We start from the raw sequence: 27817 nt of genomic DNA, 5'->3' as shown, positions 1-27817 counted from the left end.
CCGACACCGGAGCGCCCGAGCGCGGCTGCGGAAGCCAGGCCCGCAGATCCGCCCCGCCTCAGAAGAGAAAACCAGCCGCCACCTGCTTCGCAGCTTAGTGAAGGAAGACTATCACTCCCAGAAACCCTTTCGCGGAGAGCTGGAGATTGGTCCTCCACGCCCTTCCTGCGGAGGAAACTGAGCATGCACAATGGCAGCTGCGCCTAGCCCTAAAGACTGCGCAGGCGGGGACTGCATCTCCCAGCAGGCCCTGCGGCCAATTTTCATCCCCGCGTGACAAGTGACTTCCGGCGCGGAGGGGCGGGGCGCGCGGCTGAGGCAGCAGCTGGGGCAGCTAGGGGAGCGGCCCGGTGGCCGGCGGGCGCCAGCCGCCATGGAGGCCGTGCCCCGCATGCCCATGATCTGGCTGGACCTGAAGGAGGCTGGTGACTTCCTCTTCCAGCCGGCCGTGAAGAAGGTAAGTGCTTCCCCCACAGCCCCCACCTCTCTCGCGTAGCGCCGTCTGCCAGCGCGTGACGCCCCCTGCGCGTCCATCATCTCCCTAGGCCCTGGTCGTGGGGTTGGGTGAGGCCAGGAGGGGCCTCCGGTGGATTTCCTCAGCCTGGCCCACCCCCCGCAGACATTCCTGGCCCCTCTTCGCCCGCTCGGGGCTAATACCCACAGTCTAGCCGAAACCGGCTTTCCGACTTCTGCTCCGGGCCAACTGCCGTTCCCACTGAGGCACCGCACTTCCTCGGGGTGACGCTCCGGACCTAGTTCGCCTCGCCCCTCCTCCACGCCGGGACCGCCCCGCGGGGAGAGGCGGGCTTCCCTGGCCGTCTCGTTGACCTGTACCCTAGGTGCGCGGTCCGTCCAGGACCCTCCTGTACGGACTCCGGGGCTGTGGCTCCGCTTGTGTGTTTTGAAGGTGGGAGCCAGAGGTATGCCTGACCTCTGCGATTGGGGTCTCTCTGACAGTTGGTGCAGTTGTCTCTGGGCTCTTAAGAAGAACCATGTTCGGGAGCCCCCTTGGACCAGAAGATACAGTTTCTTGTCATTTTTGGAAGGGTTACTGCTTTTCTTAACCTCTTGGAGGGGAGAGGAGCCTGTAGCTCCCGGAGAAACTTAGCAGTTGCTGTGTTGAACGTTCAGTTGGACGGGGGAGACAGGCAGGTCTGGTGATGGAGGCAAGGGAGCTCTGGCGAGATCAGGTGGGGCTGGCACAGGGGCCAGGCGTGTGGAATGAGCATCAGGTGCCCTCTGAGACATCAGCCTTGGGGAGGGCCACCTAGCACTGGGTTTCCCTCCCTCTCTTTACACTACCAGTAACAGATTGAATTCCTTTGATTCCATCATTAAACTAAACTTCTTTGGGCACTTGTTTCCTCATTTGTAAAGACAGGAAATTAGATTTAATCTAAACCTGAAGAATTTTGTTAGCTCTTTCCCAGACTCTGGTCTTCTCTCCATCTGCTCTTTCAGGCAAGTTCAGTTGGATGAATTTTTCTAAAACACAACAAAACTCCTTTGTTTTCTCATTCAGCCCTAACCCATTTAGAGTTCTCCCTGACCAACCCCAGCCCTTTCAGTACTTTTTGACGGCCAAGTGTATGCTTGATCTATGTATCTCTGATACAGATTCTGTTCACAGTCAGCCATTTGTTGTTCTCTTAACATTCTCTGTATTTTGCTCTTCTGTGCCTTTGGTTGTGGAATTCCTTGCACCCAGAAGAGCTCTCTTCTTTGTCCTGTGGGATGGGGATGGGACCTCTCTTTAATTTCTTGTATATTGGTTCTGTCCATCTTTCAAGGCCCAGTTTAAGTTCTTTCTCTTCCAAAAGCGTTCTTTAATCCTTTCATCTAGATGAATCTTTCTCTTCTCTGAATCCCTTTTTCCATTCTTTTGCCGGTGTTAGTATGTGTGCTATGTTTTAACTATTCAATTCTAAGTGACCAGAGAAGCATCTCCTTGTCCTCAAAGCCTAGTGGGGTCCCCTCTACATAGTTGGGCATTCAGGAAAATGTTTCTCAAATGACTGAATGACATTTGAGAGGGAATTTAGACATGGTGACCATAAATTTATGGAAATCCAGTGGATAAAGTCTTAGCACAGAAAATCTTAGGAGATATATTTGTTGGAACTTAGCCTTTGATACTCTGGTCACTCTTTCCTAACCAACAGGGTTTTTTGTGAGTAATGAGTTTCTGGAAGGCTCTCTGAGCCTCCAGAGAGTAGTTGCTCGTTAGCCGTTCAGCCTCAGGTGGTCTCAAATGCTAAAGAAACTATTCATTTCCTAGACACGAATAGTCTGTTTTTTTTCTTTGTTTCCTCTTCTTTGGGGTTGGGAAAGATATGCCATTTATTTGATAGGTTAAGATTGTGGCATGTATTTGCAAGAAGCCACTGAGAAGGAATAGCAGTGTGTGGGTAGGCTGGGCTTCCTCAGGGTACCCTAGAACTCTGCCTGAGGGAGACTGCAGAAGCCACTTGAGCCTGGGAACTCTTCCTGACCCGGACTCCTCTCCCCAACCCTAGAGCCCCTACTCTGCCTCTGCCATTTGTATGCTTGTCCTCTTCTACCCTTTCTCTCAGCTGTAGGAACCTTCACCAGTGACTTGGAGCTGAGAGGTGGAATTTAATTTAGGATACTGGGGTAAAAATGGGTTCTGTTGAGGTCAACCTGTTGAGCACTATTATTTTGGTAATACAGATGAATAAGAGGCAGTTCTTTTTTTTCTTTCATGGAGTTCAGTTTAGTAAAGAAAGTTTAAAAATTAAATAGCAGTATCAGAGGAAGAGTATATGCAGTGTGTATGAAGTACCAGCCTAAGGAGGGGCCGTCAGAGAAGGCTTGGTGGGCTTTGAAGGATGAGTAGGAGTTTTCCAGATAGCTAAAGGGTTTGTTTCTTTGTAAGGCCTGGGCTGTTGAAAAGTTCTTTCTTAATGGTTAGTATTGGTTTTTGCTCCTAATGAACATGCCTTCAGTTATGGAGTAACGTGAAATAAGAGCCAGGAGAACAGCAAGCTGTTCAACTGTTCAACAACTGCAGTGCCAAACTTTAGGTTGGGATACTGGGGCCCACATAATTTTTGAGTGGGAAAATGCTGCTGTCTCTGCACCTTCTTACCTGTGCTGTGGAGCCCAGAATGCTGACTCACTGGAAGCTGATGAAGGCTGATTTGTATTCTACATCACCGAGTGATTTGGTGACAAGTGTTGGTATTTGAAGTTGTTTCCTCTTCCGGTCCCAAACACCTGCCCTTAATCAACTGCACTAGAGCTTAAGTCAAGCTCACTTGGACTTAGGTGTTAACATCCATCTCGGATTCATTTATTGAACAAATAGTTATTGAGTGACTGTATGTGCCAGCCCTGGGAAGTCAGGGCTGTATGTAATGACAAAAATCCCTGCTTTCATGGAGATTATCTTTTTTTTTTTTTTTAAGATTTTATTTACTCATTTGACAGACGTAGCAAAAGAGGGAACACAAGCAGGGGAAGTGGAAGAGGGAGAAGCAGGCCTCCCGCTGAGCAGGGAGCCCCATGCGGGGCTCGATCCCAGGACTGTGGGATCGTGACCAGAGCCAAAGGCAGACGCCCATCAGACTGAGCCACCCAGGCACCCCTGGAGCTTATCTTCTGAAGATCCACATAGTAACTCTTCCTCAAGGGCAGATATATCATGTGATAGCTGTCCTGCCAACTGAGTGGCTTCTTGGCTTCACCTCTCCTCCCACTCTGGCTGGATTGATCTCTAAATCTCCACTTTTCCACCACATTCCTCCAGAGAAACTGCCTGCTATTCAAGGCCTGCCACCACTGGCTTCAGCCTGCCTCTCTCTAATTCGTTCCCCCAGGCCTCTCCTGTAGGAACTGTCAGCCTCTTTTCCTTCCACATCCGGTCATTGTTCTTGCTCTGGTCCTTACTGGAATTCCTTTCCTCCTGTTCATTATTCTGGTTGAACCCTATGTCCTCCGGGCCCCTTTAGCTGTCTAGCTGTTGTACCACACTCCTCCAAATTCAGTCAGGTCTGTGACCTGCGGCACAGAGTGCACACTCTTACTACCTCTTATGGTTCATCTTACTCACTTGTCGTGCCTGGTGTTTAGGTTTGTGGAATTTTTCTCCCTCTTCTCGGTAGCCGACTCCTTTGAAGTACTTACCACATACACAGAAAAGAAAATGAGACAACCGGGGGCCTAAAAGGGGACTCTGCCTCCTCAGCAGTGGGGAGCATGGGACGTTGCCGATTACCTCTGGTGGTGACCTGGCTTTTCTGTTATCACAGATTTGGAGTCACCAAACCTGTCTGCCCAGTTGTGTTTTAAAGCTGAATGGCTCCAAGAGCAGATGACTTGCATTGTCCAGGTCATCTCTCTGACTTTAGTCTCACACACCAAAAACCTGTATCCATTTCACTCCAGATTCTTTCCTTTACTTGGGAAGTCATAAATACTTTTGTGTGGAGAGTGCTTCACAAGTGTTGGTTGAATGACCTAGTCTAGTTCTAGCACCTGCCAGGAGATGTAACTTGAGTTATCCTTGCTGGTGTTGTTAGATGTGGGAGAGATTCCTTGAGTGTAGGGTCACTCTGGTCACTCTGTTCTTATCCTCGGTGCTGTTGGCCTGTAATTTGGTTTTAGGCTTGCTGACATCAAGAGGCAATAAAACTTCTTTATCTGAATAAAATTAATCTCATTTGAAATTCAGTAGCAAAGCATATGTTGTAATTATTAACTCTCCTCTATGTGGGACTTAGTTTTATGTGTGTTTCCATGGACCAGCCCAAGGAATGCCTCATATTTGAGTAAATCCTGCAAGTGGGGGAAAAAAGAAAAAAATAAGTGTGTGGTGAACAAAGGTAATGTTAACACATGTGTGCCTTTTATTCTCTTTTTTTCTTGGCTTATTGCTTTAATTAGCACCATGGAATTCCAAGATGTTGTATCAAATTAAGAGCAAAAGCTAAACACCTCCACGGCCTGGTGGGGAGGGGGGACACAGACACAGAAGAATGGGAACATGCTAATAGAAGAGAAAGAGATACAAATGGAATATCCCTGGGTCAGGAGTCAGGAAACCTAGCTTGGGGTTCCAGCACTGCCATTGCTAATCTCTTGTTCCTTTTTTTTTTTTTTTAAGATTTTATTTATTTATTTGACAGAGATCTCAAGTAGGCAGAGAGGCCGGCAGAGAGAGAGGAGGAAGGAGCCTCCTCACCAAGCAGAGAGCCTGACCCCGGGCTCAATCCCAGGACCCTGAGATCATGACCTGAGCTAAAGGCAGAGGCTTTAACCCACTGAGCCACCCAGGTGCCCCTCTGGTTCCCATTTTTACAATCTGTAAAAGAATGGCAGGACCTAGGATGAATGTTTGCATACAAAATCCTGTGCCATTTGTTGCTCAGTTAAAGAGTAGTATCATGCAAATAGCATAGACATTGGAATCAGACAGACCTTGGTTTAGGTCCATCTCTTCCACTTAATTAGGTGAGCTTCAGCTGCTACAAATAATTATATAACTAATCTGGTCCTCATTTTTCTCACCTGTAATATGGAAATACTCTAACTCATAACCTTGTGAGAATCAAGAGTTAATGCATGTGGGTTTCTGTTAGAGGTCTTGACATTATATTGATCTCTCTGGAGATGGCCTTTCCATTCTCTTACTATTTTGCGCTTGTAACTCCGTCCTTTCCTTTTTTATCCCCCCCACCCAGTGGCTTTGATCCCTGGACATGCTCTCAATTAACATAGACCCATCCGTAGGTCTTTTTGTTCCCCCAGGAAAGGATGGCCAGCTGCTCCAGAGCCGACCCAGGCTCTGGAGGTTCTCTGGTCCTTTCAGCCCTAACTCACTGTTGGTTGTGTAGGTGTACTGGTGTCCTGTTGTTGCCTTCTAGTTTTTTGCTCCTGGTCTGTGGTGGCAAGGTCCGAGGTCTACTTGCTGCTGGGCCTTTTCTCAGGTTCTGTCAGGAGCTTCAGATCCTGAGCAGACTCTCTTCTGAGCTCTGCAACTGTAAAGAGTTTGATTTCAGGGAGCACCTGGGTGACTCCGTCAGTTAAGCATCTGCCTTCAGCTCAGGTCATGATCCGAGGGTCCTGGGATCAAGCCCCACATTGGGCTGCCTGCTCAGCGGAGAGCCTGCTTCTCCCTCTCCTCCCTTGCTCATGCTCTCTATCCTTATCTGTGTGTCTCAAATAAATAAATAAAATCTTAAAAAAAAAAAAAAGAGTTTGATTTCACTGTATTTGTGTGTTCTTATTTTGTGTGTGTCTATGTATATATCCCACAAAGCTTTGAAAGTAAGTTGTATACATCTCAGCACATCCTCCTGTGTAACCATATTATCATCATACATAAGAAAGTCCACAAACATTTTCTACTATAATATATATTAAAATTTTACCTGTTGTCCCCAAAGCATTTTTTTAAAGATTTTGTTTTTAAGTAATCTCTACACCCAACATGGGGCTCCAACTTACAGCCCCAAGATCAAGAGTCACATGTTCTACCCACTGAGCCAGCCAGCCCCCCCAAATATTTTTATGACTTCCCCCACCAAATTCAGATTCAGTCAAGGTTCCCATGTTGTATTTAGTTCTGTTTCTTTAATCTTTTAGAATCTAGACTTGTTTCTTGTTCAGCCGCACTCCCATGACATTGATTTTTTTTCAGAGAGTAGGTTAACTGTTGGGCAAAATGTCTCATCTTCGGAATTTTCTTGAGTGTCTCCTTTTAGTATTTTCAGTTTGTTCATCCATTCTCTGCATTTCCTGTAAACACAACCTTTTGCTGAGTATCTAAAACACCTAGTAAGACCCCTACCATTTCCGATGCTTGGTGGGGGTTGGAGGGGTGTAGCTCCAACTCATTGTTTGATGGGGGTTGGATGGGTGTTGCTGGCAGGACCCTGCCACTATGTCAGGCACAGGTGAAGGCATGTTTAGAATGTAGGTAGAGCAGCAGCTGAAGTTCAAGGAAGTGACGTCTCAGCTGAGTCTTAATAGAGAAGAGGGGACAACATGTGAACAAGCGTTGAGACCTGAGAGCAGCAATTCCACAAGCCTGGTGGCTGGTGGTCCCCATGAGTTGCTAGAAGACAGTCCTTGAAGGCTGTTGGGAGTGATTGTGAAGAGCTGTGAACTCTGTGCCCAGGAAATTACCTTTCGTTTTGGAGGCTTTGGGGAGCCATTGTTACACATCCTTTTCAGATTACGATTTTTCTCTTTAGATTGCAACTCAGTTATTACTCATAATCTCACTATCCTGAGAAAAGTATGTTCGGGTTTTATTTTTTTTTTTCCCCTAGCTGTGTATGTGTTTCAGAAGGCTTTGAAGTTAGGAGTGACGGTGGATTTTGCTAGAAAGAGAACTCTGGTCTCCAGGTGAGGGGTAGATTTGAAGGGGTGAGAATAGAGCTTATGGACACGTGGGTCTTGCAGGAGGTAAAACCAACAGAAGAGGGTCAGGGTTGGAGGTTTGGGAATGTGACTGGTTGATGCTGAAAAAAGCTCAGCAGGAGCCTCCCCTCTGCCTGTCCCTCCTCTCCCTTTCCCTGCCAGGGCAGGTAGGAGCTGTCACGTGGTCTGGGTTCCCACATGGTTAATGCCTCAGCTGTGTGGCATAGGTTCTGGGAAGGGACCTCAGAGCAGGTGAGTGGGCCGCAGACGCTGTGTGAGTGTGCTACCGGAGAGAGCTGGCCACCTCTCTTCAGCCTTTTTAGCTTCCTTCACCGCTTCACAACCTTGGTTTGGGCCTTAGGGAACCTGTGAGGTGGGCATCAATGCCTTAGTATTTGTGGAATGGGTATATCTGCCCCCTGCCCCCAGATTGCTAACGCTGGCAGCAGGCACCGCAACAGGCTTCCTGTTCAGTGGCCTTAGTCTGCTGATCTTAGATGGACAGGGGCTCTTTTGGTCCAGGCTATGCCTCCAGACTGATGAGTGTGCTCATTTCCGAGAGTCCGCTCCTGAGGTGGTTGAGTGCTTTGGGGCCAGGCATGCCAGTCCCCTCTCTGATGTGGGCACTGATTTTTCCTTCTCCTTTGTGGATCATTCCCATCACATACTTGTGGGCCTTTCTTCAAGGTGAGGATGATGTAAATTATTTGTACTGCAGTGCCCTTCCCTAGCCAGAACAGCTGGCGAAGAAGGCTTCTCACTCCCACTCTTGTTTGGTATGTCGTGCCTACATTTGTTGTTGGGTTAGGATTATGGTTGTGATCCCAGAACACAGCAAGGTCCAGTCCTTGAAGGAGGCTTGAATCGGTGGCCTCTTTTGGGATGCTCAGTGGGATCCCGTTTCAGCCAGCTAAGTTCCCCAGCTTCCTGAGCTGCCAGAGTCCTGGACAGAGAGGGCTCAGCCTGATGAAGACCAGCCAGCGTGTTCACATAGGGTGGCCCAGTCGTATTTCCCATTTAGCTCAAAGGTAGAGGCTCCCATGGTCAACATCTTAGTGCTGCCCCGTTATTGAGGTAGAGTTCCCAGTGGTCCAGGAGATAGGCTCGTGGTTGTGGATGGTGACTGCCAAGGGCTCAGGGCAGGAGTGAGAGCAGGGGAGTGTTCTGTGTTCATGGTTTACATTCTCTCTCTCTCTCTCTCTCTCCCTCCCTCTCTCTAGTTTGTCCTAAAGAATTACGGAGAGAACCCAGAAGCCTACAATGAGGAACTGAAGAAGCTGGAGTTGCTCAGACAGGTAGGAGGACAGTACTTTTATGCACTTGTGAACGGGACAGGTTTGATAGGGAGGTAAAGAAGCCACCTGGAACTGTGTTCTTATTTTATTTATTTATTTATTTTTAAAGATTTTGTTTATTTATTTGACAGAGATCTCAAGTAGGCAGAGAGGCAAAGAGAGAGGGGGAAGCAGACTCCCCGCTGAGCAGAGAGCCCGATGCGGGGCTCAATCCTAGGACCCTGAGATCATGACCTGAGCCGAAGGCAAAGGCCCTGTGTTCTTATTTTAATTTAATATTTTTTCTCTTTAAAGCAGCTGACTTAATGATAGAGAAGTTTGAAAATGCTTAAAAGCCAAAAAAAAAAAACACATAACCCTCACAAAATTTTGAATATATATTTTAAAATTTTATATGTAGTTGATCCTTGAACAACATGGGTTTGAACTGTGTGGGTCCACTTACATGCAGGTTTTGTATAGTACAGTACTATAAATGTATTTTCCTTGTGATTTCTTTAACATTTCCTTTTCTCTAGCTTACTTTATTATAAGAATACAATATATAGGGGCGCCTGGGTGGCTCAGTGGGTTAAAGCCTCTGCCTTCAGCTCGGGTCATGATCCCAGGGTCCTGGGATCAAGCCCCGAATAGGGCTCTCTGCTCAGCAGGGAGCCTGCTTCCTCCCTTCTGTCTCTGCCTGCCTCTCTGCCTACTTGTGATCTGTCTGTCAAATAAATAAATAAAATCTTTAAAAAAAAAAAAAAGAATACAATATATAATATGTATAACGTAAAAAATATGTGTTAACTGACCATGTTACCACCGAGGCTTCTGGCCAGCAGTAGGCTTATTAGTGGTTAAGTTTTGGGGAAGTCAAAAATTATAGTGGATTTTTGACTGCTTGGGGGATCAACACCCTGAACCCCACAGTGTTCAAGTGTCAGCTGTGTATACTGTAAAAAAAACACAGTAGGACCCTCCACTGCCTATACAGCCTACATAGTCTACTTTCTTCATTTAATGTATTGTGGGTTTGTTTCTGTATCAGTGAACATAGAACCATATTATTTGTAACATCCTGTGGTCATTGCATTGCACTGTGATTTAATCAGTCTGGTGTCAGAGAACATTCGGTTATTTCCATTTTCCCCATTGTAAGTATAAGCCGTGTCTGTGCATGCTTGACCACTTCTGGGATTGTTTCTGTAGGAATTAGTGGGTGAAGAGGATGCACTTGCTTTCATTTCCACTCCCTACTCCTGCTGCTACTTTGCAGTTCTGGCAATTAGGTGAAAAGGGTATTTAATTTTAATTTTCAGTTATTTGGTTAATAGTAAGGTTTCGCAGTTGTTAATGTGCTATATATCCTTTTAGGACTTGCCAGTGTCTTCTGTGCATTTTTCTCCTAGACTTAGATAGGCTTTATTGCATTTCACAGATAATCATATGTGTTTGTTTTTTGCTTTTTGTTTTTTTAAAATGTTTTATTTATTTATTTGACACAGAGAGAGATAGTGAAAAAGGGAATGGAAGTAGAGGGAGTGGGAGAGGGAGAAGCAGGCCTCCCGCTGAGCAGGGAGCCTGATGTGGGGCTCAATCCCCACACCCTGGGATCATGAGCTGAGCCGAAGGCAGATGCTTAACGACCAAGCCGCCCAGGCACCCCTGTGTGTGTGTGTTTTATTTATTTATTTTTTAAAGTAATCTCTGTACCCAATGTGGGGCTCGAACCCACAACCCCGAGATCAAAAGTTGTATGCTCCACTGACTGAGCCAGCCAGGCGCCTCTAGATACTGTGTTTCTTTTTTGTTTGTTTGTTTGTTTTTTACAAATTGAAGGTTTGTGACTGTCCTGCGTGGAGCAAGTCTTTTGGTTCCATTTTCCTGACAGCAGTTGTTCACTTTGTGTCTCTTTGTCACATTTTGGTAATTCTCACAATATTGTAAACTTTTTCATCTTTATATTTGCTGGGGTGAGCCGTGGTCAGTGATTTTCGAGGTTACTATTGCCGTGGTTTGGGGGTACCATAAACCCCATCTAAGCATGTAAATTTAATCAGTAAATGTTGGGGGTGTTCTGACTGCTCTACCAACCAGCTGTTCCCCTGTCTTTCTCTCTCTCCTTGGGCCTCCCTGTTCCCGTGAAACACAACAGTATTGATATTAGGCTAGTTAGTAACCTTAGAACAGTCTCTAAGTGTTCAAGTGAAAGGAAGAGTTGCACATTTTCATTTTAAATCAGAAGCTGGAAATTATTAAGCTTAGTGAGGAAGAGAGGTTGAAATCCAAGGTAGGCTGTTGTACCAGTTAGCCCAGTTGTGAATGCAAAGGAAAAGTTCTTGAAGGAAATTCAGTTTTTACTCTGGTGAGCACATGAATGGTAACAAAACCACCTCAGCAGTGGCTGATGTGGAGAAAGTTTGAGTGATCTTGTTAGAAAATCACACCAGCCACAACATTCCCTTAAGCCAAAACCTAGCCCAGGAGCAAGACCATGACTCTTCTATTCTGTGAGGGCTCAGAAAGCTGAGGAGGCTGCTGAAGGAAAGTCTGAAGCCAGTGGAGGTTGGTTCATGAGGTTTAAGGAAAGAAGCCGTCTCCCTAACATCAAAGTACAAGGTGAGGGGCTCCTGCGTGGCTCAAATGGTAAAGTGTCTGCCTTTGGCTCAGGTCATGATCTCAGGGTCCTGGGATCGAGTCCCGCATTGGGCTCCCTGCTCAGCGAGGAGTCTGCTTCCTCCTCCCCCTCTCCCTTTCCCTTTGCCCCTCCCCCTCTCCCTTTCCCTTTGCCCCTCCCCCTCTCCCTTTGCCCCTCCCCCTGCTTGTTCTCTCTCTCTCTCTCTCTCTCAAATAAATAAACAAATATATAAAATCTGTAAAAACAAAACAAAACAGAGTACAGGGTGAAGCAGCAGGTGCTGATGGAGAAGCTGCAGCAGGGGATCTAGAAGATAATTCGTGAAGGCGGCTGCACTGCACAACAGACTGGAGAAACCACCTTTTAGACTTTCATAGCTGGAGATGAAGTCAGTGCCTGGCTTCAGAGCTTCAAAAGACGGGCTGACTCTCTTGCAGCTGGTGACTGTGAAGTTGAAGCCAGTGCTCATTTACTGTTCTGAAAATCCTAGGGCCCTGAAGAATTATGCTAATTCTACTCCACCTGTGCTCAAGAAATGGAACAACAAAGTCCAGATGGCAGTACATGTGTTTACAATGTAGTTTGCTAAATTTTTTTTTAAAGATTTTATTTACTTATTTGACAGAGAGAGAGAGAGAAAACAAGTAGGCAGAGAGGCAGGCAGAGAGGGGGGGGGGAAGCAGGCTCCCTGCTGAGCAGTGAGCCCGATTCGGGGCTCGATCCCAGGACCCTGAGATCATGACCTGAGCCGAAGAGCAGAGGCTTAACCTACTGAGCCACCCAGGTGCCCCTGTAGTTTACTAAATATTTTAAGGGTCCTGTTAAGACCCACTGCTCAGGAAGAGAAGATTCCTTTCATGATATGACTGCTCATTGACAATGCACATGGTCACCCAAGAGCACTGATGGAAATGTACGAGATAAATGTTTCCATGCCTGTTAACACAACATCCATTCTGCAGCTGATTTTGACTTTCAGGCTTATTCCTTGAAAAATGCATTTCATAAGGCTGTAGCTGCATAGATGATGATTCCTCTGATATGGGTAAACTCAGTTGAATACCTCTTGGAAATGATTCATCATTTTAGATGCCATTAAGAACAATGGTGAGTTATGGAAAGAGGTTGTCAACATGAATAGGAGTTTGGAAAAAGTGGGTTCCAGCCCTCATGGAAGACTTTGAGTGATTCAAGACTTCAGTGGAGAAAGTCACCACAGGTGTGAAAACAGCAAGAGAACTTGAACTAGAAGTGGAGTCTGAAGCTAGGACTAAGTTGCTGCAATCTCATGATAAAATTTGACCAGATTCTTATGGATGAGCAAAGAAAAGTGGTTTCTTGAGCTAGAATCTGTTCCTGGTGAAGGTGCTGTGAAGTTGTTGAAATGACAAGAAAGGATTTAGAGTGTCACGTAAACTGCATTGATAAAGTAGCAGCACGATTTGAGAAGACGGACTCCAATTTTGAAAGAAGCTCTGCTGTGGGTAAAATGTTCTCAAACAGCATCACATGCTCCAGAGAAATCATTTGTAAAAGGAAGAGCTAATCCATGGGCAGACTTCACTTACCATACTTAAGAAATTGCCACAGCTGCCTGCAACCACGACCTTGATCCATCATCAGTATGGTGGCAAGACCCTCCACCAGCAAAAAAGTTACAGCTCACTGAAAGCTCAGATGATGGCTAGCATCTTTTAGCCATAAAGCATTTTTTTTTAAATTAAAGGTTTTATTTATTTGACACAGAGAGAGAGCAAGAGAGACTGCAGGCACGAGCAGGGGGAGTGGCAGGCAGAGGGAAAAGCTGGGAGCCCGATCCGGGGCTCCATCCCAGGACCCCGGGATCATGACCCAAGCAAAGGCAGATGCTTAACAACTGAGCCACCCAGGTGCTCCTAGACTTTTTTTTTTAAATTGTTGTTGCTATCGTTAAGTGTCCTTCCCCCTTTTATATTTCCACCTGTTACAGTTAGCGTGGAGAAAAGCAGTTGAGCAATTTTTGTTTTTTAACTTATAATTAATCTCTGCATCCACTGTGGGGCTCATACTCAAGACCCCAAGATCAAGAGTTGCACACTCCTCCGACTGAGCCAGTCAGGTGCCCTGAGCAATTTATTTTGTTAATTGTTTTTTTCCGATAGTATTTGAGTTCATTTTCCTGGTGGGGGGGGGGTGCGGGGAGAAAAGCAACAACAAGGTGCCCAGTGAAAGAGAAGCGTCATGATGGATGGATCCGGGAAGCATGACTCTAGAGTGAGGCTTTCATCTGGCAGTTTGGGGTGAGGCCTTCATGCTTCCACATGACTTACTGACGCCTCCCGAGGTGGTGTGGTCCCAGCCATGCACATGGTGGCTCATCAGAGACACAGTGGGGCAGCGGGTGTGGGAACCAGAGCTAGAAGAGCTGACTCAGGCTCAGTTCTCAGGCGAGGAGCTGCGGTACTACCTACAGCATTGCAGAGACAGCTTTACCAAGGCCAAGTGCGGGGTGGCTTATTTTATTTTGGAAAAATTGGCCCAGGAGTTTCTACAGTGGAAGGCTCCAATTAAGGGAGCTACACAGGAGTCCATTGCAGATCTTTTTTTTTTTTAAAGACATATTTATTTATTTGAGAGGGAGGGAGAGAGAGAACATGCATGCGTGGGCAGGGCAGGAGTAAGAGAGAGCGAGAGCTCAAGATTGGGGAGGGCCAGAGGGAGAATCTCAAGCAGACTCTGTCCTGAGCACAGAGCCCAGTGCGAGACTTGATCCCACAACCCTGAGATCATGATCTGAGCAGAAACCAAGAGTCTGATGCTCAACGGACTGACCTACCCAGGCGCCCCTTGGAAATGGAAGGCAGATAAAATTTGGGGAGCTGTAGGAGATCCTCTTTTGGTGATCTGGCCTCAGTATCCTCATCTATAAAGCAGGGGCTGGAAGAGTTGTCTCTAAGAAGACCTTCCGGCTGCAACTCTGAGATCAGTTCTTGATTTATAGGGCATAAAGCTGGCAGGCAGGTGAAGGGCTTGTTGCCGTCTCAGAGCTTCCTTTCCTCTCTGCTGTTGGCTCAGCCCCTGTGGTTCTGCCTAGCTGCTCCCCATGCAGAGCCCGGGGGGCGGGGTGGGGCGGGTAGGGTTGAGGGGGCTCATCCTTGGCCGGACTGAAAGATTAAAAGTGACGCGGAGTTGTGTCGCTTGGAGGGAGATTTGCTTCCATTGTTTCCCAAAGATGGTTTTGGAAGCACAGAGACAAATGTTTTCTGCTTTAATCTTTCTGTATATGCTTTAGTGAATATTAAAAAAACTGTGTAGCTAGCACACGGACCCTGTTGTTTCAGAGAGGCGCCTGCTAAGGATGTGGTTCCACTTTGACAAATGGGTCAGCCTAAAGGAAGATGTTAAGTCTGTGTGGCATTTGGTTCTGGCAGCAGTTCTGATGGGGAGTGGGTGGTGACTGGATTCCAGAAGGCCTGCCCTGAGGGATGTGTCCCACGAACATGCCTGATCCTTGTTTTGGGTCCTCTGGAAGCGGCTCTGGAGGGAGTTTACATTCCTGCTCAGAGAGGAGCTGGAGGCACTGGGGAGTGCTGTCAAGTGGGACTGGGGAAGTAGCCCCGCCCTTCCTTCTGAGAGCATCCCAGGCAGAGGCCTTGAGCCCAGCTGTGGAGTGTGGTGTCCTCCAAGGAGGGTTTCTGCTAGCTGGTGCTCGTCAGCCCTCCACTGGGCCCAGTGGCTGCTGAAGTCCCCAGGGGGCAGTAGGGTGCTGTGGTTCTCTCCAGCAGGTGGGGTGAGGGTGTGCACAGTGCTTCTAGCCTGTCCCTTCTTTGTTTTGTGCACCTGCTTCTTGGAGAGGATGTTGTCTGTTCTTCTGTTTGTTTGAGTGCAGGGTTCATCTGCTTTGTTTTATTTCCCCCAAATGGGAATAGCTTTATTGTTTTTTATTAAAAAGTGAAAGCGGGGAGGGCTGGGTGGGATGAGGTAACTGGCTGATGAGCATTAAGGAGGGCTCGTCATGTACTGAGTGTTGTGTACAGCTGATGAGTCACTGACCTCTAGCTCTGAAACTAATAATCTGCCATATGTTAATTAATTTAAATTAAAAAATTTTTTTAAAGGAAAAAAGTGGAAGTGTTCAATATAACGAGTAAACAGTACAAAGAAACAGATGTCTCTGTATGTATGGATAGAATAAGTTACTTAAACCCTGTTACCCAGTGGTATTCACTTAATGTTTTGGTGGTTAACCTTCTAGAATCTTTTATCTTTGTTTATATATCTAGTTGGCTGTCAGTATCTATACGCTTTCACATAAATGAAACTATACTGCTCATGTGTTACCTTTCTTTTTTGGCTCAATAAATGTGTCATGAACATCTAAATGTAATAGAGACTCGTCTTCAGTCTTTGTGGCTGTGTTCTCTCTTGGGGGTGGCATTGACGTAATTTATTTGAACAGTCCTCTTCGGTGGCGTGCAGTATGTGACCCTGTTAATAACGCTGTGATAAATATCCATGTGTGCTCATCAAGCATTTGCTTCGCTGCATATCTTTTACTGTATGTTCTAGACACAGAACCATGGGTCAGCGTCAGGTACATGAACATTTTTTTTTAAAGATTTTATTTATTTATTTGACAGAGAGAGATCACAAGTAGGCAGAGAGGCAGGCAGAGGGAGAGGGAGAAGCAGGCTCCCCACTGAGCAGAGAGCCCGATGCGAGCTTGATCCCAGGACCCTGAGATCATGACCTGAGCAGAAGGCAGAGGCTTTAACCCACTGAGCCACCCAGGCACCCCTACGTGAACATTTTTTTTTTTTTAAGATTTTATTTATTTATTTGACAGAGATCACAAGTAGGCAGAGAGGCAGGCAGAGAGAGACAAGGAAGCAGGCTCTCTGCTGAGCAGAGAGCCCGATGCGGGGCTCGATCCCAGGACCCTGGGATCATGACCTGAGCCGAAGGCAGAGGCTTTAACCCACTGAGCCACCCAGGCGCCCCTACATGAACACTTTTAATGCCTGTTGTAGAACTGCCTTCCAGGAAGGTGGCACCAACTCAGCCAGCCCCGGCTGGTGGGGCGGTGGTTGAACAGCTACAGCCTTAGCTGTGGGCTTTCTCTGGGTCCGTTGGAGTGTGCAGCCTCTATCTCAGATGCAGATTTCTCCCTGGGGCCTCTGTGGGCAGACAGACCTGCCTGTACTCTACCTCAAGTGATGGTGGGACTGCTTCTCCCATCCGTCCCCCAGAATGCTGTCCGTGTCCCACGGGACTTTGAGGGCTGCAGCGTGCTCCGCAAATACCTGGGCCAGCTCCACTACCTGCAGAGTCGGGTCCCCATGGGCTCGGGCCAGGAGGCCGCCGTTCCTGTCACCTGGTGAGAGCTGGCAGGCAGGGCTGGGGGGATGCCTGGAGGGAGCCTGGGCCGGCCCACAGTGTTTGGATGGTGGGGATGTCCCCTCCCCTTCCCTAGCCCCCTCCACTTTTCCTTGCCACAGAGGATGGGGGTGGCTTGGTGTGGTCTCCTTAGGCCTCCCTCTGACCTAACTGGGGTGGCTGGTCCTCTCACCTGGCCTCAAGGCTTTGGCCAGCTCCTTCCCTTAAGATGATGGGGGTGCCATGTCTGCAGGACCGAGATCTTCTCTGGCAAGTCTGTGGCCCATGAGGACATCAAATACGAGCAGGCTTGCATTCTCTACAACCTTGGTGAGCTGCCTGACCCTTTCCCCATGGGCCTACCTCTCAGCTCTGCCAACCCAGGATCTCAGCTCAGCAGAAGTCCGCAAAGGCAATGGGCTCATGGACAGAAGACCCCTGGGTTCCGATCCCTCCACCGCCTTCCTCATAGCTCTCCTAGCACCTTTTTTCTGGGCCATGGGCACACTGCTGGGGGAGAAGCTCTGCTTCTGCCACATGGTGGTGCTGCTGTGTGCTCTGGCCAGGAGTGGTGACCTCTCTCTGGACAGCTCCAACCCCCCAGTGGCTTTGGGCTGTTCCGGTCCGGAGAACAAGGCTGGCCTCAACTAGCCCTGCTATCAGCCCTGACGACTTAGCCTCAGTGTGGCTCAAGGGAGAAGCCTGGGGAGTCCAAGTGCTGTGTAGGCATCCTTGGGGCCTCAAGACTGGAACTGTAGGCTGGATGCTGTGGCCAGGAGTTCCTCCTTCCTTCACCCCATGTCTGCCTGGTATATAGCGCAAGACACTGAGGGGCTTGGCTGGACTTGGGAGTTTCCCATTCTGGGTGTTCTTGGACCAACTGCCCCAGTGATCAGACCCTGTCTTCCCCTGCCTTATGCTCGACAAAGGTGTGGGGCAACTCAGGGAACAGCCCCAGGCTAGCTCTGACACCATGTCCTCTGACTCCCCAGGGGCGCTGCACTCCATGCTGGGGGCCATGGACAAGCGGGTGTCTGAGGAGGTGAGGAGTGGCGGGCAGGACACAAGACGTAAGGGTGGGGCTAAGTGTTCTTCGCCTCCAGAGTCTGTGTCCTGTCCCATCGGAGTGGACACACGGGCAGCTATGTGGCTCTGCCTCTGGCCATCGTCCTCTTCTTCCCTCCCAGGGCATGAAGGTCTCCTGTACGCATTTCCAGTGTGCAGCAGGCGCCTTTGCCTACCTGCGTGAGCACTTCCCTCAGGCCTACAGTGTGGACATGAGTCGCCAGATCCTTTCTCTCAACGTCAACCTCATGCTGGTGAGGAGGGACCCTCGTTGGGGCCCAGTTCAGTCCAGGGGAGGGGGCAGCCAGCGCTGGATCCTGGACCGGCCCTGTGCACATGGCAGTGGGGACGTGGCTTTGATCTTTTGAGCTGCAGGTTGGGCAGAGTAGGAGGGTGCTTCTTGGAGTAGGGAAGGTGGGAGGAGAGGACAGGGTTCTCTGGTCCCCCTGATGGGAAGAGTAAGATCTCTGCATTTGTCGGCCCAGGGCCAGGCTCAGGAGTGCCTTCTGGAGAAGTCAATGTTGGACAACAGGAAGAGCTTTCTGGTGGCCCGCATCAGTGCACAGGTAGGGGCAGGGGTGGATGGTGGCCCTCGGGACTGAGCAGGCCTTTAGTTTATTCCTGACCCCCACTCACAACCCCATCCTGGCCCCCAGGTAGTAGATTACTACAAGGAGGCATGCCGGGCCTTGGAGAACCCCGACACCGCCTCACTGCTGGGCCGGATCCAGAAGGACTGGAAGAAGCTTGTCCAGATGAAGATCTACTACTTTGCAGCTGTGGCTCATGTGCGAGCACCGTGACCACTGGGGCGGGGCGGGGCAGGGCAGGGCAGGGCAGGCACCGCTTGGGAAGTAAGCGTCTCTTCTTTCTTCTCCAGCTGCACATGGGGAAGCAGGCAGAGGAGCAGCAGAAGTTCGGGGAGCGGGTGAGTGAGCTGTGGCAAGGAGGGGTTCGGACTGACTCCAGCCTTGTTCACAAGGTGCTAGAGGGCTCCCTTCCATGACAGGATGGGGAGGCTCTCCTCACTCCCACATTCTTGGCCACCCCCCAGCTGCAGGCCTGGTGTTTCTTTTGTGTTGTCCTATCTGCTTCATCTTTGTCCCCAGGGTACTGAGGTGGGGATGGCTTGGCGGGGGGTGGGGGAGGTGGGGGAGTGGGGGTGTGGGGGTGTGGGGGTTGTTGGCTAGCTGTAAAGTGGAGCCAGCTGGCCTGCCAGACTCAGTGCTGTTGGCTGGGCTGACACCTGGCTGCTTCCTCTAGCTTTTGGTCTTCTAGTGGGTCACCTTATGAGCAGGCAGGGCTTAGTGGGGTTGCAGGAGGAGGGAAGGATGGACCGGGCTCTGCCTACTGCCCCCCCACAGGTCGCATATTTCCAGAGTGCCCTGGACAAGCTCAATGAAGCCATCAAGTTGGCCAAGGTAAAGCTGAGGAAGAGCCTGGCTGGCCCTCAGAGCCCCGAGAGAACCTGGAGTGAGCCTGCGGGGGCCGAGGACTGTGCTGGCACTGGCTTTGATTGGTGCTGAATCCCCTCCCATCCCTTTCCTCCAGGGCCAGCCTGACACCGTGCAGGACGCACTGCGCTTTGCTATGGACATCATTGGGGGAAAGTGAGTCTTGGGCTGGGAAGGGTCTTGGTCCTCTGCCTGCCTCGTTGGGGGGAAGCCACCAGTAGCTGAGAGGGTAGCCTTATTGCTGGACTCCTCACTGCCCCCTCTGACCCCAGGTACAATTCTGCCAAAAAGGACAATGATTTCATCTACCACGAGGCTGTGCCAGCACTGGACACCCTTCAGCCTGTAAAAGGTCTGGAGCTGAGGGAAGGCTGAGGATTGGGGGAGGGCGTGAAGGCAAGAGTATAGAACAGAGGCAGACTCGAGGCTTGTGTGGGCCTGGTTTCCACCGTTCTTCCTCTCCCTCCCAGGCGCCCCCTTGGTGAAGCCCTTACCGGTGAACCCCACAGACCCTGCTGTCACAGGCCCTGACATCTTTGCCAAACTGGTACCTATGGCTGCTCACGAAGCCTCGTCGCTCTACAGGTGGGTGGGAGGGGCTGACCTGTTCTTAGCACAGATGGGGTTGGGAGGTCTCAGGACCTAGCTTCCAACACCTGCTTTGTCACTTTGGCAGTGAGGAGAAGGCCAAGCTGCTTCGGGAGATGATGGCCAAGATTGAGGACAAGAATGAGGTCCTGGAGTGAGTACAGAGCTGGAGGTGGGAGGCAGGGCGGGGGGGCAGGATGCGGTGCACCTCTGCAGGGTCCCCAGTGCTGCTTGCAACGGGGAGAGGAAGAGTGAGTATCTTCTTGCATCAGGTTTCCTAGCCTTCCCCTTCCTGTGCATGGTCTTGGGTGCCAGATTTATAGGGGAACAGTCGCGTGGCTTGGGACTGTTCTCAGCAGTGCCCCAGGTGTGTTCTGTGGGGCTAGGCCAGACCTCCAGTGGTGGAGGTCAGGATGCTGATTTACCTCTGCTAGAACCTCAGACCTGGTTTCAGTGGTGGGGCTTACCCTCATGAGAGGAGGGAGAATTGGGTCGATGCCCACCTGGTCCTGTTGCCCAACCCCCCCCCCCCCAGTCAGTTCATGGATTCAATGCAGCTGGACCCTGAGACTGTGGACAACCTTGATGCGTACAGCCACATCCCACCCCAGCTCATGGAGAAGTGTGCGGCTCTCAGTGTCCGGCCCGACACCGTCAGGAACCTTGTCCAGTCCATGCAAGGTGAGCAAGGGGGAGAAGCACTTGGGTGGCGGAAGTCCTCTGCAGTGGCCTTCCAGTGTTCACTGAGGACGGAGGTTGTGCAGGCACCCACCCTCATGCTTCCATCTGTCCTGCTTAGTGAGCCTGGGGCCGCACACCAGCCCTTGACCGTGTGGGTGGTTCTGTCTCCTTGTGGACGGGCGCAAGGTGGGTGCCTGGTGTGGCTGCCTCAGGAGCTGTTCCCCTCCTGCAAACAACCCCCAGCACTGTCAGGTGTGTTCACGGATGTGGAAGCCTCCCTGAAGGACATCAGGGAGCTGCTGGAGGAGGATGAGCTGCTTGAGCAGAAGCTGCAGGAGGCCCTGGGCCAGGCCGGGGCTGGCCAGGTGGGCTCCAAGGCAGAGCTGGCTGAGGTGAGGCGCGACTGGGCTAAGTACATGGAGGTCCACGAGAAGGCCTCCTTCACCAACAGCGAGTTGCACCGGGCCATGAATCTGCACGTGGGCAACCTGCGCCTGCTCAGCGGGCCGCTGGACCAGGTCCGGGCTGCCCTGCCCACGCCAGCCCTCACCCCGGGTGAGCCCCTTCGCCCCCCCCCCCCCCCCCCCGTCCCGTGCCTGTGCCCGTGGGGAGGGACGTGGAGCTGGAGCCTCTGGTCTCACCGACCACTGCTGCTCGCAGAGGACAAGGCCGTGCTGCAGAACCTGAAGCGCATCCTGGCCAAGGTGCAGGAGATGCGGGACCAGCGCGTGTCCCTGGAGCAGCAGCTGCGGGAGCTGATCCAGAAGGATGACATCACGGCCTCCCTGGTTACTGCCGACCACTCAGAGATGAAGGTGGGGCTGGCGAGTGGGGGCCGGTCTCTGATGCTGGGCTGCCCCCTGAAGTGACGTGGCCCTGAGTGTCCCCTACTCCCCAACCCCCTTCCTCAGAAGCTGTTCGAGGAGCAGCTGAAGAAGTACGACCAGCTGCGGGTCTACCTGGAGCAGAACCTGGCGGCCCAGGACAATGTCCTCCGGGCACTGACCGAGGCCAACGTGCAGTATGCGGCCGTGCGGCGGGTGCTCAGTGAGCTGGACCAAAAGTCAGTGCCTAGCCCCGCGCTGCAGCCCAGACTCCTGCCCGGAGCTTGGCTCCGCTCCTCACCTGCCGCTGGCTTCTGCCCACCAGGTGGAACTCCACACTCCAGACCCTGGTGGCCTCCTACGAAGCCTATGAGGACCTGATGAAGAAGTCCCAGGAGGGCAAGGACTTCTACGCAGACCTGGAGAGCAAGGTGGCTGCTCTCTTGGAGAGGACGCAGTCCACCTGCCAGGCCCGTGAGGCTGCGCGCCAGCAGCTCCTGGACAGGTGGGTGTGGCCTTGGGGCAGCTCTAGCCCAGACCCAGGCTCCCCAATGGCAGTCTGGCTCCACTCCTTCCTGACCTTGTCCTGCAGGGAGCTGAAGAAGAAGCCTCCCCCGCGGCCCACGGCCCCAAAGCCACTGCTGCCCCGGAGGGAGGAGGGGGAGGCAGTGGAGATGGGAGACCTGCCCGAGGAGCTGCACAGCCTGCCCCCTGACATGGTCGCCGGCCCACGGCCACCAGACACCTACTTGGGAACTGCTGCCCCACTCCACTTTCCTCCCAGCCCCTTCCCCAGCTCTGTGGTCCCAGCACCCCACTATCTCTCAGGTCCCGTACCTCCTTGTACCTACTCAGGCCCCAGCCAGGTGTTGCAGCCCAGGGCCCCCCAGGTCCCAGGCCACCCTGCAATGGCCATGGCGCCTGGACCTGCCCTCTATCCTGCCCCTGCCTACGCACCGGAGTTGGGCCTTGTGCCCCGGTCCTCCCCACAGCATGGCGTGGTGAGCAGTTCCTATAGGGGCGTAGGGGCCCCCCCGCCAGTTGCAGGTCTGCCCTCGGCCCCACCTCCCCAGTTCTCGGGCCCTGAGATGGCCATGGGGGTTCGGCCAGCCACCACCACTGTAGATAGTGTGCAGGCCCCCATCTCCAGCCACACCGCACCACGGCCAAACCCCAGTCCTGTTCCTCCCCAGCCCTGCTTCCCGGTGCCCCCACCACAGCCGCAGCTCCTGCCTGCACCCTACACGTATCCTATGGGAGCCAAGCCGCCCCTCACAGCTCCCCCTGCCCAGCACCACTTTCCTCCTGGGATTCCCCCGGGTTTTCCAGCCCCTAGGGTTGGGCCCCAGCCCCATCCCGCAGGAGTGGTGTTTGGGCCCCAGCCCCCTCAACAGCCCCTTCCACTCCAGCATCCGAACCTCTTCCCACCCCAGGCTCCACCCCAGGCTCCAGGGCGGGTCCCCCCACAAGCTCCCTACCCTTTTGCCCCTCAACCTGGTGTCCTGGGACAGCCAACACCACCCCTGCACACCTCCCTCTACCCAGGCCCCTCTCAGGACCCTCTGCCCCCCCACTCAGGGGCTCTGCCCTTCCCCACCCCTGGTCCACCTCAGTCTCCCCATCCCACCCTGGCATATGGTCCTGCCCCTTCCCCCGGGCCCCTGGGCCCCCAGGCGGCCCCTCTCTCCATCCGGGGCCCCTCACCTGCTGGCCAGCCCACCCCCAACCCCCATCTGGTGCCTTCACCTGCCCCGTCACCAGGGCCTGGCCCGGTGCCACCTCGGCCCCCTGCTGCAGAGCCGCCCCCATGTGCACGCCGGGGCACTGCGGCCGCAGACCTGTTGTCCTCCAGCCCGGAGAGTCAGCATGGAGGCACGCAGCCCCCTGGGGGCGGGCAGCCCTTGCTGCAGCCTACAAAGGTGGACGCAGCTGAGGGCCGCCGCCCACAGGCCCTGCGGCTGATTGAGCGGGACCCCTACGAGCACCCTGAGAGGCTACAACAGTTACAGCGGGAGCTGGAGGCCTTTCGAGGCCAGCTGGGGGACGCGGCGGCCCTGGACGCCATGTGGCGAGAGCTGCAGGATGCCCAGGAACACGACGCCCGTGGCCGGTCCATTGCCATCGCCCGCTGCTACTCCCTGAAGAACCGGCACCAGGATGTCATGCCCTACGACAGTAACCGTGTGGTGCTGCGCTCGGGTAAGGACGACTACATCAACGCCAGCCGCGTGGAGGGGCTCTCACCCTACTGCCCGCCTTTGGTGGCCACCCAGGCGCCACTGCCCGGTACAGCCGCAGACTTCTGGCTCATGGTGCATGAGCAGAAGGTCTCGGTCATTGTCATGCTGGTGTCTGAGGCTGAGATGGAGAAGGTGAGAGGGCGAGGGGAGGGGGCGGCCCAGGAGGGGCCCTGGCAGAGCAGCCCTTACTGCCTTGCCTGTTGGTTCCTCAGCAAAAGGTGGCGCGCTACTTCCCCACCGAGAGGGGCCAGCCCATGGTGCATGGTGCCCTGAGCCTGGCCCTGAGCAGCGTTCGGGCCACCGAGACCCACGTGGAGCGCGTGCTGAGCCTCCAGTTCCGGGACCAGAGCCTCAAGCGCTCGCTCGTGCATCTTCACTTCCCCACTTGGCCTGAGCTGTGCGTCTGCTGTCCCTGGGCGGGTGGGGGGCTCGGGCACGGGCACTATAGCGGCGGCCGCTGAGCTCGGGCTCATGGGTTCCACCCGCACCCGCAGGGGCCTGCCGGACAGCCCCGGCAACCTGCTGCGCTTCATCCAGGAGGTGCACGCGCACTGCCTGCACCAGCGGCCCCTGCACACGCCCGTCGTCGTGCACTGCAGGTACGGCCCCACGGGCAGTGGCCGCGTGCCCCACAGTGCCTCAGCTCTGGGCCCCGCTTATATCCCCTTCCTGCCACAGCTCGGGGGTGGGCCGCACGGGAGCCTTCGCGCTGCTCTACGCCGCTGTGCAGGAGGTGGAGGCTGGGAACGGGATCCCTGAGCTGCCTCGGCTGGTGCGGCGCATGCGGCAGCAGAGGAAGCACATGCTGCAGGAGAAAGTAAGGGTTGGGGGCAGAGGGGGTAGGTGGGATGGGGTGGGGGAGGGGCCCTCCACCCTGGGCGGCGAGGCCCTGCCCTGCTGACTGAGCCAAGGGTCTTCTCCAGCTGCACCTCAGGTTCTGCCACGAGGCGGTGGTGAGACATGTGGAGCAGGTCCTGCAGCGCCATGGTGTGCCTCCTCCAGGCAGACCGTCAGCTGGCACCAGCGTCAGCCAGAAGGTGAGGAAGGAGCCCCTGGGGCTGGCAGGCAAGCCCCAGCCTTGCAGACTGATCTTCACCCACTTCTGTCTTCCCAGAATCACCTTCCTCAGGACTCCCAAGACCTGGTCCTCGGTGGCGACGTGCCCATCAGCTCCATCCAGGCTACCATTGCTAAGCTCAGCATCCGGCCTCCTGGGGCCCTGGATTGTCCGGCTGCCAGCATCCCAGGCTCCATAGAGCCCCCGGGCCTGCCACCAGTCAGCCTCCCAGAGTCCACTCAGATCCCGCCCTCCTCCCCACCCCCCCTCTCTTCACCCCAGCCCGAGGCCCCCCAGCCTGAGGAGGAACAACCAGTACCTGAGGCCCCCAGCCTGGGGCCCCCCTCCTCCTCCCTCGAGCTGTTGGCCTCCCTAACTCCCGAGGCCTTCTCTCTGGACAACTCCTTGAGAGGAAAGCAGAGGATGAGCAAGCAGAACTTTCTGCAAGCCCATAATGGTCAGGGTCTGAGGGCTGCCCGGGCCACTGATGATCCCCTCAGCCTTCTGGATCCGCTCTGGACACTTAACAAGACCTGAATAGGCTTTGCCTGCTCGGTCCGTACACTACACCTCCCGCACCGGTCTGCCCACCCTAGCAGGGCCTCTCTGGTGGGCCTGGTCTCTTATTCCCATTCCTGCTGCCTTCAGCCCTGCCTGGCCCAGCCCGCACCCCTGTGGGGTGGAGATGCCTTGCGGGCCTTGGGTTAGGTTCTGCTCCTTTGTGGGACCTGACATTTTTTTCAGCTCTTTGCTATTAAAGTAATAAACCAACCTGTTCTGTGGCCAGTGTCTGCCTGTTGCTGCCTTAGGGGGGACCTGGAGCCTCAGCAGCATTGCCTGAAATGTGGTGCTTTTAGGGAGCTTGGATGTGGCCAGGTGGTAGGAGGACCACGGAGCCGCCCTTGGCTTCCACACCTCTGAAGGGTGAAGGAGGCAGGCCCAGAGCTGCCCCTGTGCACCATGCAGGGCTTGTGCTAGGGTTTGGGCATGGAGAGAGTGAGGCAGGGGTGCGGCAGCTCTAGGGGAAGATGCAAGTGGCTCGAAAGGTCTGTAGCAGATGGGATTTAAAAAAAAAAAAGTTTAATATTACAGTCATGAGGCAGGACAGGACAGTTCAGAGACAGCTTCTGGAAGACTCAGCTGTGCACCGCCAGCTCCCACCCCTGCTCAGTCCAGCTTCTCCAGTACGGAGGGCACGTACACGAGGCTGAGCTCACTACCAAAGTTGCAGACAATGGCGGCATTGTCCAGCACCAGGATCTGGCGAGTGGGCTGGGCCTCACTGTTTTTCCCCAAGTAGACAGTCTGTAACAGATCCCCGTAGTTTAGGTCCCAAAAGGAGACACAGCCCTGGCCGCCAGTCACCAGCAGGTTGTCAGAGATGACCCCCAAGCTTGCACCACAGCCCAGGTCCTGGAGACAAAGACAGGATCAGTTTAGTGCCTCGAATCCCTCCCTAAAATACCAAGAGTCCTGTGGCCCCGGATCTGCCCACCTGCTGAATGGAGTAGAGCTTGATGCCGGTGCTCCGGTCCCAGATGCTGATGAGGTCATCCAGGCCACTACTGATGACGCAGGAGGTGGTACATGTGAGGGAGGTGACGTCCCCACGGTGAGCGAACATGTGGCTGACCCGGCTGCCCGTCAGCACATCCCACAGGCAGATGGCCCCATCTTGTCCTCCACTGGCCAGCACCATGGTCTAGGGGAACAGACCCGGGGGGCCGGGTCACTGAGGGAATGCCTCTGTCCACGAGAATATCCCAGTGCCCTGGGGAGTGGGGGTCCTCCCGTTCTGCTTCCCCAAAGGTTCTGGAGGCCAGCTGTCCCAAGTCCAAAACAAAGGCCATGGCTTGGTATCTAGTACCCGACCCGTGGCCCCCTCACCTGGTCAACGTACACCGCTGTGATGGCCCCTGAGTGGCCCTGCAGGGTGAAGAGGCAACACGAGTCCTCCAGACGGAACACCTGGGGCAGGGGTGGGCATCAGGTTCTGGTCTCGGGTGGTTTCCCAGTTCCATTTTTGGCCGGGAAATCCCTTCTCTGCCTCCTCTCCCTGGGTGACCCCAAAAGCTCGCCATCCCAGGCTAGGCCACCGCAGCCCCCACAAGACGGAGCCAACCCTCACTCTCAGTGTGTGATCCTGGCTCCCGGTCACGAGTCGCCCGGCTGCGGCCTTCAGGGCTGTAATGGGTTTCTGGTGTGCACAGGGCACGGTGTGGGTGAGGCGACAGGCTACCGCGTCACTGCTGCTGTACACAGGGGATGCGGGGGAACTGCTCCGCCCTGGAGTCCCTGCAGACAGCAGCCCAAGTGCTCGATCTCTGAGGAAACACCTGCAGGCAGACCCCGCACTCTGCACCCCTGCCCCCCGCCGGCCGCAGACACCTGCCCAGCACAGGCCCTCTGACCTCGGAACTGCAGGGGGCTGAGGGCAGCGTGGGTCTCCAAGGAGAAGAAATCCAGCGAACCGTTGAGCCGGGCAGCCACAATCCTGGAAGAGAAGACTGGCTGCTGGGGGCGCTCCCTCAGAACACCCCAGCCCCGCCGCCACCGGACGAGTCAGCTCCGCTGGGCATATGGGAGCGGCCGTAGGGACCACAGCCAAGAGGCAAGCGCAGGTGCTGGGAAACATGCTGAAGCCAGGGGACCCAGGCTGCAACTCTACTCTGCCTCTGTTTATCTGTGAAATGGGGACAGCTACCTGCCTCACAGGGTGGTCACGAGGGTACATGAGCTGACGTGTAAAGTGGCACCTGGAGAACAGGTGAGACTGAGTTAAAAGCCCTCACAGCCTGAAGCTAAAGGAAGGGCTTCTGAGAAGGGAGACGGGCCCCAAGGGAACTGTGTGGGAGCCACAGGAGGCATGTGGTCTCACCAAAGAAAAGCAGCTTTGATCTAAGCACCACCCACTGCACTCCCTTTTTCCACAAAAGAAAAGGAGGATTTCTTCCCTGCCCAGGAACTCCTAGGCAGAGACAGGGCATTTGCCCAGGGGTCCCACCGGCACAAGGCAGGGCCTGCCTACAAGGCCTGAACCAGAAAGCCACAGCAGGCCACAGCCTATGAAGGCAGGTGCAGGGGGAGCAGGAGGGCCAGGAGGAGAGCCCACGGTCACCAGGAGCTCTGAGGGGTGGGCAGACACCCTAGGGTCGGGGACGGGAGAGAACAAGCAGAGCAGGGATGAATCTCCCAAGTGTGAAGGAACTGAAAAACATGGTCAGGCTGGTGGGGAGGCTGTCAGCACTTCAG

The 27817-nt window shown here is 53.3% G+C and overlaps 2 protein-coding genes across 2 annotated transcripts in view; one reads left to right on the top strand and one right to left on the bottom strand.

The window, feature by feature from the left end:
* The first annotated feature begins 298 nt into the window (after window positions 1–298).
* Window positions 299–25347, top strand: PTPN23 (protein tyrosine phosphatase non-receptor type 23). The gene is made up of 25 exons (XM_080824460.1): window positions 299–457; window positions 8607–8681; window positions 16530–16657; window positions 16910–16986; window positions 17649–17698; window positions 17844–17975; window positions 18207–18287; window positions 18378–18509; window positions 18602–18649; window positions 19086–19142; window positions 19273–19331; window positions 19448–19527; window positions 19646–19760; window positions 19852–19917; window positions 20299–20444; window positions 20688–20999; window positions 21105–21259; window positions 21356–21507; window positions 21594–21773; window positions 21861–23640; window positions 23721–23905; window positions 24003–24107; window positions 24187–24325; window positions 24432–24545; window positions 24623–25347. The coding sequence occupies exons 1-25, from the start codon at window positions 374–376 to the stop codon at window positions 25100–25102; spliced, it is 4932 nt and encodes a 1643-aa protein (XP_080680586.1). The 5' UTR covers window positions 299–373; the 3' UTR covers window positions 25103–25347.
* A 276-nt stretch (window positions 25348–25623) lies between these two features.
* SCAP (SREBF chaperone) overlaps window positions 25624–27817 on the bottom strand; it is a 70872-nt gene continuing 68678 nt past the window's right edge. Inside the window, exons 19-23 of the mRNA XM_080828402.1 lie at window positions 26977–27059; window positions 26694–26860; window positions 26453–26533; window positions 26061–26267; window positions 25624–25978 (exon numbers count right to left, since the gene is read on the bottom strand). Of these exons, the coding sequence (XP_080684528.1) occupies window positions 25733–25978; window positions 26061–26267; window positions 26453–26533; window positions 26694–26860; window positions 26977–27059 (784 nt within the window). The 3' untranslated portion in view covers window positions 25624–25732. The remainder of the gene's footprint in view (window positions 25979–26060; window positions 26268–26452; window positions 26534–26693; window positions 26861–26976; window positions 27060–27817) is intronic.

This window comes from Martes martes, assembly GCF_963455335.1.
Source record: "Martes martes genome assembly, chromosome: 1".
Classification (NCBI taxonomy): domain Eukaryota; kingdom Metazoa; phylum Chordata; class Mammalia; order Carnivora; family Mustelidae; genus Martes; species Martes martes.
Note: the sequence above shows the minus strand (reverse complement) of the source record. Positions and strands in the feature narration are given on the sequence as shown.